Here is a 15,019-nt window from a genome sequence, read left to right on the forward strand (position 1 = left end):
CTGGTGTGAAGTGTTAATTCTTTACAGGGACTTCAGGAATAACTTAAAAGTTCACAGGCCTATTATAATTGAGCAGCAGAGGTCTTAAACCCTCTTGCAGACAGAATGCTATGTAGGGATGAGATACAGACTTGGCAGAGCACATTTCCTACGTAGGGATGAGAACACAGAGTTGGCAGAGCACAATTCCAAGCGCATGTCCGAACTCAAGCTACAAACAGGAGCAGTTTAGCTGCAATTGCAGTTTCTGTGAGTACAAACCTTATTCGCAGTAACCATCCCCACCTGTGAAGGCATTGGGGTAGAGCTGTTAGGCAACAGAATTGATACTCTGCATTCCAACACATTAGTCTAATTCTAGAGAAGCTGCAGTGTCATGGGAAAGTTTCAACCATTATTAATCATCAGTAGATTTAAAAGCATTAGTCTCCCACATTCAGTATCTCTTCCTTCAGAATTTCCCAGAATAAGCAGCAACTCAGCAGGAGAACATTCCAAAATCTGCTCATTTTGAATGGCCTCAGCAATTACATTAAAAAAAAATAAACTTTATTAAACTGTCTTTATTAACATTATCCCTATCAAATCAATAACTACAAGCTTCATGAAGTTTCTGTGAGAAGACAAAAGCTTTTCTTTACTTCATGATTGTCTTAAAACAAAGATTGGATTTAAAATGTGAAGCTCTATAAATATTGACCTAAGAAATACAGTTTAATACAGGTGATTCTTCAGCTTCTGGATGTCCAACTTAAAAGCACATCAGAAGCCTCTGTTATCATAAGGTAAAACATTCTCTGCATGTTTTGCCTATTAGAACACGTGTCAGTGACCACTTTTGCCCTTTTCTTATCTCAATATGTGCTGAAATCCACTACCTTTGGCTACATCTTCTCCCTCCTCTAAATATTTGCTTTTTGGCAGCAGATGTACAAGCAGAATTGACTGCCAAGATGCTGAACTGGAGACAGCCCCAGTGAGCTGCTGTCACAGCGTTCAGCTGCCAAACACGAAGAAAAATAACGAAAGTTCATCTCCACTTGCCCCCAAACACTTCTGCCTCAGGAATGACACCCTCGTGTGCAGAGCAGCTGGGTGGGCATTTAACTGGAAATGAGCTATTGAGTATTTTAACTGTGATTTGTACTTTTCAGTTTCCCCCCACATTAACTCCCAGCTACAGGCACTACTTTCTTCATTGCCAGTCCCCGAGGAGACAGCGGATAGGGAAGGATGCACTCACCTGTGACTATTTTGGACGCTGTTTGCGTGGGATTTGCAGCCATCCCATCTCCAGGCAGCTGAGAGGGAGGGTGAGGCGGAGGGGGGACACTGGGTCTGTTCCTGGGCTTGGGCACGGGCCGTGGCCGGGGCAAGGTGCCACTCTGAGGTAAACAGGGAGCCTGGCAGGGCTCAGGGGGGGCAGCATGGGGGTGCTTCCCCAGCGGGGGCGTGTCGGGCGGAGTCGGAGTCTGCGGGAGCGAGGAGCAGGGCTGCTCTGGTCCGTGCTCACTGGGAGATGCTTGGCTGCTTGCTTTGGGCTGCAGGGGAGGAGTTGCCTGTGTTGGGGGCTGCGGAGGTGGGTGGCTGGGAGCTTGGATTGGGGAGAGGCTGCTGGAATATCTCCGAGGTGCAGAAACCTGGGAAGAGGAGGTCTGGGCTGCTCCTTGGTTTGCATGTTGAGCAGGAGGAGAAGAGCTTCTGGCAGGTGGTTTTGGAGAGACAGAAGGTGGCTGAGCAGCTGGGGAAGAGCTTTGGCTTCCTGGCTGCCCCGGTGGGGGGTTGGCTGGTTTTGGTGGGGCTGGCGCTGGCTTCTTCATAGCTGTGGAGAGAAGGGGGGAGATTCCAGCATCAGGGACTGGGGGGCTTTTTACAGGGGCATGCAGCAATAGGACACAGGACAATGGCTTCCCACTGACAGAGAGTGGGATTAGATGGGATAGTGGGAAGGAATTCTTTCCTGTGAGGGTGGGCACAGGGTGCCCAGAGAAGCTGTGTCTGCCCCACCCCTGGCAGTGTCCAAGGCCAGGCTGGGATAGTGGAAGGTATCCCTGCCCATGGCAGGGGGCGGAACAAGATGAGTTTTAAGGTCCCTTCCAACCCAAAACATCTTGGAATTCTCTGATTCCAAACCAAGCTCCCAAAGAAAGCAATTAGCTGGACAAAAAATCCTCAGGTATGTTATCAAAATAGAATGGTGCATTACCAAGTACAAGCATTTACTAATCAATAGCTTTTGAGAGAGTTTGTTAAACAGCACTGGTGACACTATCACCATTCAGAGAGTCCAAAAGTCACAGCTGCTTTACAGCCAGGCCTTGGGGACAAGCCAACAGATTAAACTGCTGTCTATGTAAGGGCAGAGATGCTGATAAAGTTATTTTAGTAGCATTTTTGCAGCACATCAAGAGTTGGAACGCAGTGGCTTGAAAAGCAAATAAACACACACCTCTCCTCAGGGCGTGGGGACTGGGACCAGCAGCGTTCTGGGGCTGGGTGACAGAGAGCTGGGAGGTGCTGGGTGCTGCCTGGCCAGGGGCAGGGCCCCCCTGGCCACCGTTCCTCACCGGTGGAGGAGTGGCTGAAGATGTGCTGTCCTTGGATTTCGAGGTACTGGAAATTAAAAAGCCCACATTAGAGACGATTGTAACGTGCCTTGCCTGGCTCAGCTGCACCTGTTCCATTACAAACTGTGCTGTGGATCAGATATTAGGAAACAATTTTCACTGAAAGCATTGTCAAGCCCTGGCACAGGTACCCAGGGAAGTGGTGGAGTCACAGTCCCTCAAGTATTCAAAAAACGTGGATGTGGCACTTGAGGACATGGTTCAGTGGTGAACACTGTAGCAGCGCTGGGTTGATGATGGAGGATGAGCCAGCTCCTCTGGCTGTGCACCTGCAGCCTTCACTCACTTCTCTGTATTTAGAGTCACCTGCAGCAATTTAGCCCTCAAAAGGACTGACTTACACTCACTTCTTCCGGCACTTTGCAGCCCCCATTTCTCCAGATGGTGTTAATAAATTGCGAGTACTTTCACAGAGGCTGTGCAGATTTTAGGTGCAACTTTCAGACACAACCCCGAAGGTTTCGTTTCAGCTGCCTCTGCCACAAAGGCCATCTGTGGAGGAAATACTGATCTGCAGGGGATTTCCAAATGAGCTGGTTTTGTAAATATGTCACCTGAGAATGAGCTTTGTGCACAAGAGTCAGTGCTGCATCACACCCCATGGTGGGGTTTCACCCTGAGACGCCAAGGTTGACATTTGGAAGCACTACAGGCCTTACACATGGTTTGCCACAGCTCTCAGACCACTGAAGAGCTGAGAGCAAAATGCTGCTTGCACCTCACAGGAGGAAGTCAGGCTGCTGCAATTAGCCTTGGAGACCAGGGACACAACTGCAGAGCTTCAAGAGTAATTAAATAGCTAAGAGCCTGTGTACATACTTGTCCTAAAGAAACTAATCCTGAAATACGATAAACTGACTGCAAGTTTTCTAGTAAGCAAATCTGCTCATCAGTAACACTTGCTACAGACAAATAAACAAAACAAGACATCCAGATAACATGTACAAGAAACACCAAACAAGACCAACAGGCTTCTGGTATTGCCACTGTAGGTTTTGCTCTTTCAGCAGCAAACTGGTATCACCTGTGTGCACATCTCTAGAGCATAGCCTGGGAAGGTCAATGTGGGCAGTAGAAATAGAGTCTATATTTGTATTTTTCATCATCATTTTTTCCCCCAAGAATTCCATTATCTCAGAAGATGAAGCCCAGAACAGACAGAACTATGTAAGTTATATTAGAAGATGAATTCTGGAACATCCAGAACCATGGATATTATTTTATAAGACCAATTCTGGAATATCCAGAACCGTGTGTGCAATTTCAGAAGCCCAGTTCTGGACCCACAGACATAGCAGGAGAGCTCCTGCACGGTGCTGCTGCCCACACCTGCCAGGCACATCCCATGGGGAAGAGGTGCCAGCCCCAGGTGACAACAGTTTGCTGCTGGAGCTGCTGCCAAGCCGCTGCCAGCACAAGCCGTGCCTCTTACCTGGCATCCTCAGTGCCTGGAGCTTGGGGCTGTTCTGCTGAGGCAGCAGAGGGAGCAGGGCCAGCCCCAGGGCCAGGCTCAGCCCCGGCAGGCTGGCAGTGCTGCTCGGCTGCCACCGCGGCCGCGCCGGGCTCGCAGGGCGGCAGCGGGGGCTGGAAGGCCGGCGATGTGAGCTTTCTGTTTACAGTGCCACATCGCCGCGGGGTCGCGGGGAAGTCCAGAACCTTCACACCAAAGCTACAGAGAGAAGAGAGAGTGAACACAGCAGGCAGCCACCCCCAGGTGCTGCAGCAGCAGGACTCGGGGTGTCCCACCCCCAGACAAACCCCGACATGCAAAGCAGCAACAAGGAAAGCTCCACTGGCTGCACAACACCACGATGTTAAAGCTTCCACTGGCTGCAGAACACCAGGAATGTTAAGACATGCAACAGGTTTTGGCTTATCCCCACAGAGGGATAAGCTAAACGTCAGTGAACAAACTACTCAATTACATCTGGAGACAAACATTGATGACAATGAGGTCAGAGCACTCAGAATCTCACATGTAATTACAGACATTTCCTTACACAGCAGAGTAGCTCCTCACTACATGTATTCTGCCACACGAATTTTGTTTCTATCACACACTAAGTTGCAGTAGAGATTCAAAAAAAAGCTACTGGATACAGGCTGTGATTTGGTGGTTGGAATGAGAGGTCCTTATAGTCCTTTCCAACCCAAATAATTCTGTTTGTGTTTCAAAGAGAACAGTGGAGAAACTGACCCAAACTCTAACAGATTTTAGAATGTATACAGCACATTTATTCTAGAATTTAATTTTATTCTTGTGTTCAACATTGAATCTTGAATTGATTTTCTTCCTCCTCTGTGAGTGCTGACAAATTTGCATGTGGCTGGTCATAGCTAACAGGTAACAACTCAACATTTGCATCAACAGCTAAAACAAGCACATCACTTAAATACTCATGATGAGTGATAAGAATGAACATTACACTACATGTTATATGGGAAACAGCACGTTTTACTGGGAGTTTTTAGCATTCTACTGCTTGCTTTGGCAATACTGTACCATCATCAACTCAGAAGTCTTATCATGAAGGCACCAGGTAACACCACCTCAGCTTATGGGCTTTGAAAGAGAAGCCATGGAATACCAGAAGTTAGAGACTCAGAGAAGCTACTGCAGACACTTCTGTTCCAGTGAATCTTAGACCACCCCCAATCTGTACCAGGAAAATGGAAACTGGGAAGAGCAATATCTGCTTGGGATTTAACATGCACAGAGTGTAACGGAAGGAAGTACATTACCTTTGAGCCATCCTCAGGCTGCAACAACAGGAAATAAATCACTATTGTTATCTACAGTATTTCCATGAAATTCCTCTCCTGTCACCAATGAAAGTGTCTGAAGCCTCATTGGAAGAGGGCTAATAATGGACCCCTAACCTGAGAATCACACCTACCTTTCCTTCTTCAGCAAATCCCCTTCCATCACAGTCATGCTCAAAGGCCTCTTCCTCTCCAGGGTCCCACATTCATAGTCATTCCCAGTGTGTGACAAGTGATTGGAATTAACAGTAGGAACTGCCACAAATGCCCCAGACACATTGAAATCTTCATCTGGAAGAGGGACAGACAGAATGCCTCCTAAGACACACATATCCCAAGTGGTGCCTCACTGCACAAGCCACTGGAGGTTGACCTGGAGGGTGATGTAAAACTCCTGAGCTATGGCAGGAACTCACCTCCAGGGAAGAACCAGTCTGCGTGCTGAATAATGGGCTCAATAACTGCTACCACATGCACTGAAGTGGCTGCTGCCATTTCAGCAAGGGATCTGCAGGAGAGATTTGAAGAACACTTTATTCAGAGTTCTATCAAAGTAAGAAAATTAAAATCAATTCAGATTACATGAATAGCAACTCAGGCTAAGCATGATGGATTAACTCCTCAGTACCAGAGAAAGAGCAACTGTGCTGAATACTCCAGACTATTCAGTAACATTCACAGCTTCTGGAAACATCCCTAAAAATCTTCCTGCCTCAAAGGACCTGGAGGCACGGGCTGAAAGAATACTTGAAATATTTTTTAGGCAGTCTGTTGCTGTGAATAGATTAAAGGATTCAAACCAATCAATTCTACAGCTTCATCCAGTTCTGCTTTGTAGCTTTCTTTAAAGAACTCACCCTTCATTCTTTGCCCACAACAAGTTGGGGCCCAAGACTATGGCGATGTTGCTCGGTGTCATTTTGTTAACGTCGCTGTTCTGGGCAAGCTTGGCTAAAAATTTGATTAAATACCTACAAAAAGGAAAGTAATAATTAAACAGCAGGAACTAAGAGCATTTCTTGTTGAAAGCAAGTAAATAAAAATTCAAGAACTTGTAAAGAGAGCTCCCAACAACACAGAAATGAGATGAGCAGCCTTCTTGCTTGGCAGCTGCCCAAGGCTTCTGCTCCTGAATCATAAAAGTTGAACTGAGTAGCAAAGAAAGCACCTCCTATCCTAGCAAAATAGAACCACAGAAATATTATATTTCCACAGAAAAACACATAGATTCAGCTAGTTTCACGTCCTGTAATGGAAATTCCATGCTTCTAGGAATCACCAGAGCTGGTTTTGTTCCGGTTCATTTCCAAAATGCAAAACCAAAAGGAAAAATGAGATGTTTAAGATAGATTCAGGTGATTTCTAAGACTGGAAACTACAGCAAAGAGCAGAGTGTGAGCCATAAGTAGAAGGGTTCTGTGCATCACTATTTTCAGACAGTCAATAGTGAATTAAGCTGAGAACACCACTTATGCATACCCACTGCTGCAGGAAATAAGAAGTATTTTTATAAATCTCACTGAATTTGGCCAAGAAAAGCACACCTGGATTAGAGTTTAAGTTAATTGGCTTTGAGGTGCAAAGCAGCTGAGCTAAGAGATGTTTATGCCTACCTGAAGTTAACACGGTAATGCTCAGGTAATCTGTTACAAATCCTCCATAACTCTTGGAGCTTCTTATCCTGGTCCTGAATACTGAAACGAGAAAAAAATGCCATGACACCTTACTTTCAGGTCAGAAATTTGTTGTGTCTGCAGTGACAAAGAGATGATGGCATAAACTTCCATTTATGCCAAATAAATGCATTGTTCTGTACTCAGGAACTCAGTAACCTGCTACTCAGATCCCTGAATTACCTCTACCTGCAACAAAACTGCTTGAGCATCAATACTGTGCAGCCAGCAACCTGAATCAGCCCTTATGGTTAAGCAAAACAGATATTTCACCACATTTTGTGCAATTTGTACTAAGCTATTTATTATTTAAAATAATTTGTTGCATGAAATACCTGTTAGTGGAAAAATAAGTAACTGTGTGAGCTTGGTTGTTTCTTTTGAATTCATCTATGAAGAATCAAAATTAATAGAAATATGCAGCATGATTTCCTGTACAGCTATTTTTAGCATGCTTACTTTGCAGCTTGTGTCCACTCCTCATACAGGCTGTAGGTCATGAGAGGCTCTGGCAGCTCCCGCAAATAGGATTTCAAGGCACCTGCAATGCAGACAGGGACAGGTTGGCTCCTCAGCCACTGCTTTCAGGCTTCAGGGAAAATCTGCCCTCAGATTTGCAGTTGTATCTGTGCAGTAAGTCCCAAGTACCAGGGAAACACTGGCAAGATCTGACATCTGCAAAGTGTAACTGCTCAGATCTTAACACAAAGCGTCTGTCAGTAATTAGTGCAATTTGACAGAAACATAGGCTATAAAACTCAATCATCTCTTCAGAACAAAGAACTTTTGAAGATGCATTAAAGGTCTACACATGGGTCTAATCTGCCTTGACCATATTAACACTCTTGTCATGAGAGGAGATGTGACAGTTAAGTCATTATGGTCACCTGAATTTTACACACCATTGTCACAAATGCATCAGGTGTGATCACCACGGGCACCGTACACTTATCTGTGTCAAACTGTGCAGTGAACTTTCAACTTCTCCCAGTTTAACTGTGGAGATCATGGAGCATGAAGCTGTGTTGTATCAATTTACACCTGGTTTGGATTCGGAACACTCCCAGTACCTGCAACAGCGTGGGGATCTGAGTAAAACTCATCAAGCTGGGAAGTGGAACAGTCCAGGGCAGCTTTCAGCTTTTTTAACTTGGAGGCTCCAGCAGCAATTCTGAACAAGCCCTGCATCACAGAAATAAAATTTATTGATTGGTAACCACACTTTGGCACAAGCATGGAAGAGCACCAGTTTTACAACAGCCTCTTTCAGAACATTTCAGCTTTGGTGCCTTCCCCTGACAGTGTTATGACCCAGCTGGCCCTTCATGTATCGTGTCACATCTGACCACAGTTTAGCTCCCCCCCCACCCTTGACCCATCCCTAATTTTCATTGTATGTGCATCCATCCCCAAGACACTTCAGACAGTGCTGAGGTTATTCTGTTGCAAAACATTTACCAACTACATTAATGAGTGAGTTACTGAAGCAACATGGTAACAAAGAGACACCACTTCATGAGCTTGACTGGGACCTTTTTCTCCCACTTCCTGGCCTGTGATCTGGAATTACCCACCTCCTCTCTCATCCCTGTTTCCAGGAGCATCATGACACAGGCTTCAATAGGAACGGCAATTTCCCGCCCACTGCGCTTGAGATGCTCTTCCAGGGGAGTTCCAAAAGCTGGTTTTTCAGTCCATTTGTCTAAGTTGGAGAGTATCAAAACACTGAGCAGAATATCTACCAAATCCTTGAACTACAGCCCAGGCAAGAAGAGAAGAAAGCCTCTAGTACAGCACAGAAATGTTCAGACTACAGCAGGAGTTTTACAGCCCTTGATTGGTAAAGTCCCTTGGATCATGAGGAAAGAGAAAATGAGGCTGCTGGTGGTCAAGAAAAGAATACTTCTGCATCTTTCTGGATGAAGTATCACATACAAATTCTGTATATAACTGGAATTACAAATAACAAACCTCAGCACAAGTGCCAGCACAAGGCTGCACATTCTCGTAACACTGATTTGGCTCCAGTCTGCAAGAATCTGTGAGGAAATTTTGTACAGATTGCATGACCTGGGCTGATTTTTGTTTTAACTGTATTTAGGGTGAATAAAAACTGAGCTGTTAATAAAAAGTTTACTCCTTAAATTTGATTCCTTAAATTAGCAAATTACAGTGAATGTTAACAGCCCCAGTGTATCACATCAGAACTACCACGGTTACAGGCCAACACTGTAATTTTCAAATTTTCAATTTATTTCTTTAGTTCTTGTTTAACTCCAATTGGCACAAATTTCTCCAAATTCAATGTGAATTTCTTCCTTCCTACAATTTATGTTCTGACCCATTTCTGCTGTTTTAACTGAAAAAATGCAGATGTAAAAGGTTATTGTTAGTACAGATGTGTTACTTCTTTTATGTGGAAAAGAGGCCAAGAAAGACAAAAACTTCAGAGGACTTCAAAGAGTGCTCTGAAGGCAAAGTGTTTCTGCAAAGGATTTAATTCACTCCTTTTCTTTAAAAAACCACATCAATCACATCCCTTGTAAGGTTTTAGTCCCTCTCATTCATTAACATGCCATGAAATGCACGTAATATTTCCCAACTTTTGCAAGTTACAGCAAACATTAGGAAAATAAACCTCAGTACTTGTTCAAAGTCCCAGCTCTCATCCCTGGAAGTGTCCCAGGCCAGGCTGGACAGGGCTTGGAGCAATGGGGTAGTGGAAGGTGTCCCTGCCCATGGCAACAGTGGGCACTGGATGGGCTTTAGGGTTCCTTCCAACCCAAAGCTTTGTGGGATTCTAATTTACACCACAGCTAGAAACACAGTGTGAGAAATTCCCTACATTCAGCCACTGGACTACCATGGCTCCCAGCCACCTTCTAGGGAGGCCAGTCTGTTCTGAAGCATTTGTTCCTCAGCTGCTCTGTAGAAACTTTCCATACAACAGTAACAAATTTCAAGCCATATCCACAAAGAACCTTCTGCACAGCCCTGCTAAGCCCTGGTGCTGCACCAGCATCACCTCTGCATTCCCTCCTCTCCCACACTGACAGAGTACAGATATTCCACACCATCTTCCACAATGCTCTCATTTATTTATGTATTGAATTGGTTCATCTTTTACAACCTGCATGTGGCCACAACTGAAGATACCTGAGCCTTGCTGAGCTCAGATTGTACTTTCTCTCAGACTCTGTTCACCTGTTTCTCCAAAGATTCAGGGACAGCACAGCCAACATTTTGGAGAGTAGTTTCCAAAACACACAGTGCATGTTCATGCCAAGTCATCAGTGATAAACCTGAAAGTCCCCTGACAGTGGAAGCTCAGCAGCAGTTCCAGTTCTTCTTAGGGAAGAAATGAAGCTCTACAGTTCACTTTTTTAGCTGCTGATAATCAGCACAAGAACCCAAACTCTCAATTTTCCAGCAGGCAGTGCACACTGGGAAAGAGGATTGCACAAAATGGGAGGGGTGGTGGGGGGGGGGGGGGGGGGGGGGTAAAATCAAGCTCCTTAAAATACATGGAGTTTTCCTTAATCACCTGTAATCACTCAAGAACCAAATCACAACAACACTTTCACTGGCCTAAAGAGCCAGGTATGACTTAGCAAAAGGGCACAAGGAAAACAGGTAAGCAAATAGAAAAATTCCTTCCTTAGGAATAAAGAGCCAGGTATGACTTAGCAAAAGGGCACAAGGAAAACAGGTAAGCAAATAGAAAAATCCTTCCTTTACCCTCCTGAATATCAGAGATCCTTAATATTTCATTAGTGTGTTAAACATGGCTGGAGAACTCCAGAGAACACGAAGATGGAATTATGCTTGGGAATGTAAAATTGTTAAGCAGATCAAAATGGCCTCATTAAATCAGTCTGCATGCAAGAGAATCAAGATAGAGGAGGAGAATATTGTGCATAGGTGGCACAGGCAAGGAGAAGCATCAGCCAGAGCACAGGTTACTTTACCTTGATGGGCTTGAATTTCGGGTAGGACCTTTTCTTATGACTGCTAATGCTAATGCTTTTCTATGGTAATCTGCTTGTGCTTCTAATAACTGAGAACAGAAGCCACATTTTAAAAACAAAAAGAGCATTAGCTTCTGATGAGCACATAAGACAAGACTAAAGGTTTAGCACACAAAATGTCATCTCTGAGAACTGAGTGTCTGTGCCCAGCTGTGCTGAACCAGAGCCCCACTGCCAACACTCACCATAACAAAGCAGCGGGCGTATTCCCCTTCCTTGGACACGAAGCTGTACATGTCTGCAGCCAGCTGATCCTTTGGGAAAGATGCAAAGCAGGGCAGCAGATTTACTCATTTCAAAATGTACAGAAAGATCTATTGTGTTTATTTTGCCTGCAGGAAGTTTGAACTAAGAAGCTGTAATGCACCTGCTCTGCTCCATGTGTTCTTCAAGCAAAATGAATCCAAAACCCTAACTCTGGTTTACCCAGCAAAGCACTTGCCCCCTTCAGTCAAGAACATATTGCCATTCAATCCAGTTATTCATAGCACTCAAAGACAAGTACTAATAAAAATGGTTTCAGTTCTCAGTACTCAATGGAGTATTTGCTGTTGAGAAGTGAAAATGAATGTCAGCTGCTCAGAGCTGTGACAACCAGCACGGTCCTGGGATTTCCCAGCTTCAGTTTCCTCCAGGTGCCTCCTACTGCATGGCTGCTCCCTGGCTTGGAGCACCCAGAACATTCATTCATGCCCAGGACATTGTTGTCTCAGACTGAAACTGAAAATAATGTCAAACACCCAACTTAGAAAATCCCTGGATGGAGTTCCTCATTGAACTAAAGCAATTCAAAGATCAGCTGGCATTAAAATACTCCTAGGACAGGCAGTGTCACAGCCACATGATTTGCAGCTGCACAATTGGGCAATTACATGGGAGGTCTGGAAGGGACACTCATCCTGTCCTTACCTTGCACTGCTCTACTTTATTTCCAGCTTCATCCATCTCTTCCTTAAGAGATTCTATTTTTGAAGGATGCACTTGGAAATTTGTTCCTGAAGTCTTGTGGGCTTGGTTGTATCTGGGGAAGAAAAGTTTCATTTGGTGAAAATCAATATTCCACAAGAATCTGCATTTATGGCTTCTTTGGAATTGGTTTCTTTCAACAGGAAACAAACCCCACAGTTCCAGAGGTTTTCCAACAGAACTAAAAGGTTCAAAACACACCATTCATGACATGCTGACCTAATCCAACCAGCAACTATAAAAATCACAAGGAATCCTGCATCTGCCACAGTCTGTAACATGGGTGTAGAATATGCTGAAAACCACCGATTTTCATGGCAGTTTAAAACCATTTAAAGGCACTCAGGGGTGAGATGAACACCCCAGGACCCTCCCAATGCCATGGTTCCATACAAGGCTGTAAAAGCACTTGGTGTGGTTACACAGTGAGATTCCTGTTCCCTCTTTAAGCTGAAAACTTCAGTGATTCCTTATTTAAGTTAAACACGTATTTGAACTGGAAACTGGATGAGTTTCCAACATTTTTCCAACTATATGTAGGCACGTAAGAACTCCAAAATCTTGATTCTGTTTGGATCTAGCAGTCATGGGTCCTTTTCTGGTGTAACTTAAATGTAAGTTTGTCTTTTTTCACCCATTACCTGCTCACAGCAGCATTTCAGTAGCAAGCACCAGATCAGAGCAGGTGCCATGAGATACCAACAAGGAGTTCACATGGATAGAAAACCACTCAGTAACTAAAATGCTCTCCTACCTTCCCCTTGCAGAATCCCAGTCCAGCACCAGCTTTGCAAGCTGCTTCCTCTGCTTCTGAATGTTTGGGATCTCTGTCTGAAATGAGAATTAAAGGCTTACATTGAATTTTAAATTGTGTATTGTAACACATTACATGTTGTAGGTTCCATATCCACTTTCCACCACTAACACAGGACTCTTAAAGCAGTTTTTTAATACCAGCACCAAGATAAACCCCTTTTGCTCAGTTTATGCATCAATCCAGATGTGTTTCTCCTCTCAGGCTGAGCTGTCTCACCTCTGTCAGCAGGCACAGTGGATCTATAACTTCTCTTTCAATCTGTACTTCATGCTGGGAGAGCTCCATTGCCAGTTTATTCTCTGCATCCCCACAGGTATCCAGCATTTTCCTGTAAGAATTACAGGAAATTGTTATGGGAGTTAACACTGACTGAAGAAGAAGGATTCAAAGGAGAGCAGAGCTTTGGAAAGCTTTGTGCTGTATAAAGCAAAGCATCCCTTCACAGCCTAAACCCAACTGTTCTGTGCTCTCTTGGAGAAATCTGGGATAAGCAACTGGTGTTATTAAACTTTTGTCTTCTAAATTCCTGAGCCATGACAAACACTTTGCAAGCTTTTAGACATCCAGGTGATTATACCAGCCCTAAGGGCACAGAAGTCAGTATTTATTTCCAAGCCCATCCTTCCATCTCACCAGATGCAGGAAAAATTGCTCAATGCAGTATTTCATTTTCTCCTAAGCCCCTTTAATGTGAAGGTCTTAACACCTTAATGCCCAGCACTCCCATCCCCAGCAGTCTCAGGCTCCAAACCCATGACTTGACCTTTATTTTATGCTTGTTATAAGGAAACCCGCTATTCTCTAAGATTTTTATCCAGGTTTAAATCTCCTGCAGTGGGTCAGAAATATGTTCTCAAAGGTTTATAAAGGTCATTCTACACAGTCTCCATAAGAATTCCCAACACCAATGACAAAACCCACTTGGCTCTAGGAACTCAGCACATGGAGATTCATTTGTTTCACTTTCCTGTAAATTGCAAATAACCACTTTACCAGGATAGATAAATTGGGGCTACTTTGAACTAGAAGCTATTAATACAAATAGACATTATTTTAAGTCATCAATTCAAACCTGCAGAACACCGTTTATAATATATTAAAAAAACAGTTTAATTGTAGAATACACAACATTTTAAACTTCAAATGGAGATGATAATTCTACTAATTCACAAGGATAAAAGCAATTTTAAAAGCTTTTATGACAGCAGAGAATCAGAATCCTCTGGAATGCAATTCAGCCTAAAACTTGTGCCCAAATCATTCCAGAAAAACTGCTTGCTCACTGTTTCTCCCTTGGATTAGAGAAAGAATCTAGAAATATTAAGTTTTATTAGATTGAAACCAGCCTTTGTGCACCCAGAGGCTCTAATTAGAGCCCTGCAGGCAATAAGATGTCAGACAGCAAGTCAGAAGAAAAGGCACTTACCCCAGCAGAGTTTCATCACTCAGCTGGACGGATCCTTCTTGCATATTTTGAGCCAGAGCTGTTAGAGGCAGTTTTTTCTATGGAACAGAAGGAACAGTGCTTAGCTGAGTGCTGCTCACTCTTTCCAGCTTCCCCAGTACATCCCCTCTAAGACTTTTCTCCTCTTCCATATGGTTTCTATTACATGCATGCAGCTCATTCTTGAACTTAAGAAAATGCCAAGTCACAAAAAGTTTCAAGCCCCAAGACTCCTGTTCTCAGACACTCTGAAAAGCACTTTCTTCTCAGTTTTAGCTGGAGTGACTGGCCCCAAGCATATCTCAAACTACTGCCAAGGAGAGAGAAACAGCTTTAAGCTGAGATTTAAGCAACCAGCTTGTCACCTCTCTCTCCCAGAGGTCCTGTGTGCCCCTGCTCTCAGGACTGTGTTACTCAATAAAAGGAGAAAACGTGAATGTGAATTATTTCTGGTTCTGATGCTTTAAGAAAACCTACCTATGGCTTTGCTAAGGAGGGGCAGAAATCAAATGTGTACAGAAAACCATTTCCAGCCACCTGGAGGTGTCAGTGTCCAAGGGCAACTCCAGATCTGAGGAGTTGGGTCAGAGCTGCAGAGTTTCTTCTCCTAGCTGGGTGTCACAAGAGCTCCAAGCACTGCGCAGACTGCAGGGACAGGAAGTGTCCTGACACTGCTGAGGTGTTCCCAGGCTGTGCTGTTG

General features: G+C 44.3%; 1 protein-coding gene across 1 annotated transcript in view; it reads right to left on the minus strand.

The window, feature by feature from the left end:
* Nucleotides 1–15,019, minus strand: part of ARHGAP17 (Rho GTPase activating protein 17) — a 40,671-nt gene that overhangs the window by 3,275 nt on the left and 22,377 nt on the right. Inside the window, 17 exon segments of the mRNA XM_032125751.1 lie at nucleotides 1,244–1,822; nucleotides 2,450–2,613; nucleotides 4,060–4,296; nucleotides 5,525–5,681; nucleotides 5,807–5,898; nucleotides 6,248–6,361; nucleotides 7,004–7,084; nucleotides 7,523–7,604; nucleotides 8,134–8,245; nucleotides 8,638–8,765; nucleotides 11,032–11,065; nucleotides 11,067–11,120; nucleotides 11,277–11,345; nucleotides 12,001–12,112; nucleotides 12,812–12,888; nucleotides 13,091–13,202; nucleotides 14,301–14,377. Coding sequence (XP_031981642.1) covers nucleotides 1,244–1,822; nucleotides 2,450–2,613; nucleotides 4,060–4,296; nucleotides 5,525–5,681; nucleotides 5,807–5,898; nucleotides 6,248–6,361; nucleotides 7,004–7,084; nucleotides 7,523–7,604; nucleotides 8,134–8,245; nucleotides 8,638–8,765; nucleotides 11,032–11,065; nucleotides 11,067–11,120; nucleotides 11,277–11,345; nucleotides 12,001–12,112; nucleotides 12,812–12,888; nucleotides 13,091–13,202; nucleotides 14,301–14,377 — 2,281 coding nt within the window.

The sequence above is a fragment of the Corvus moneduloides genome, chromosome 16 (genome assembly GCF_009650955.1).
Source record: "Corvus moneduloides isolate bCorMon1 chromosome 16, bCorMon1.pri, whole genome shotgun sequence".
Lineage (NCBI taxonomy): Eukaryota > Metazoa > Chordata > Aves > Passeriformes > Corvidae > Corvus > Corvus moneduloides.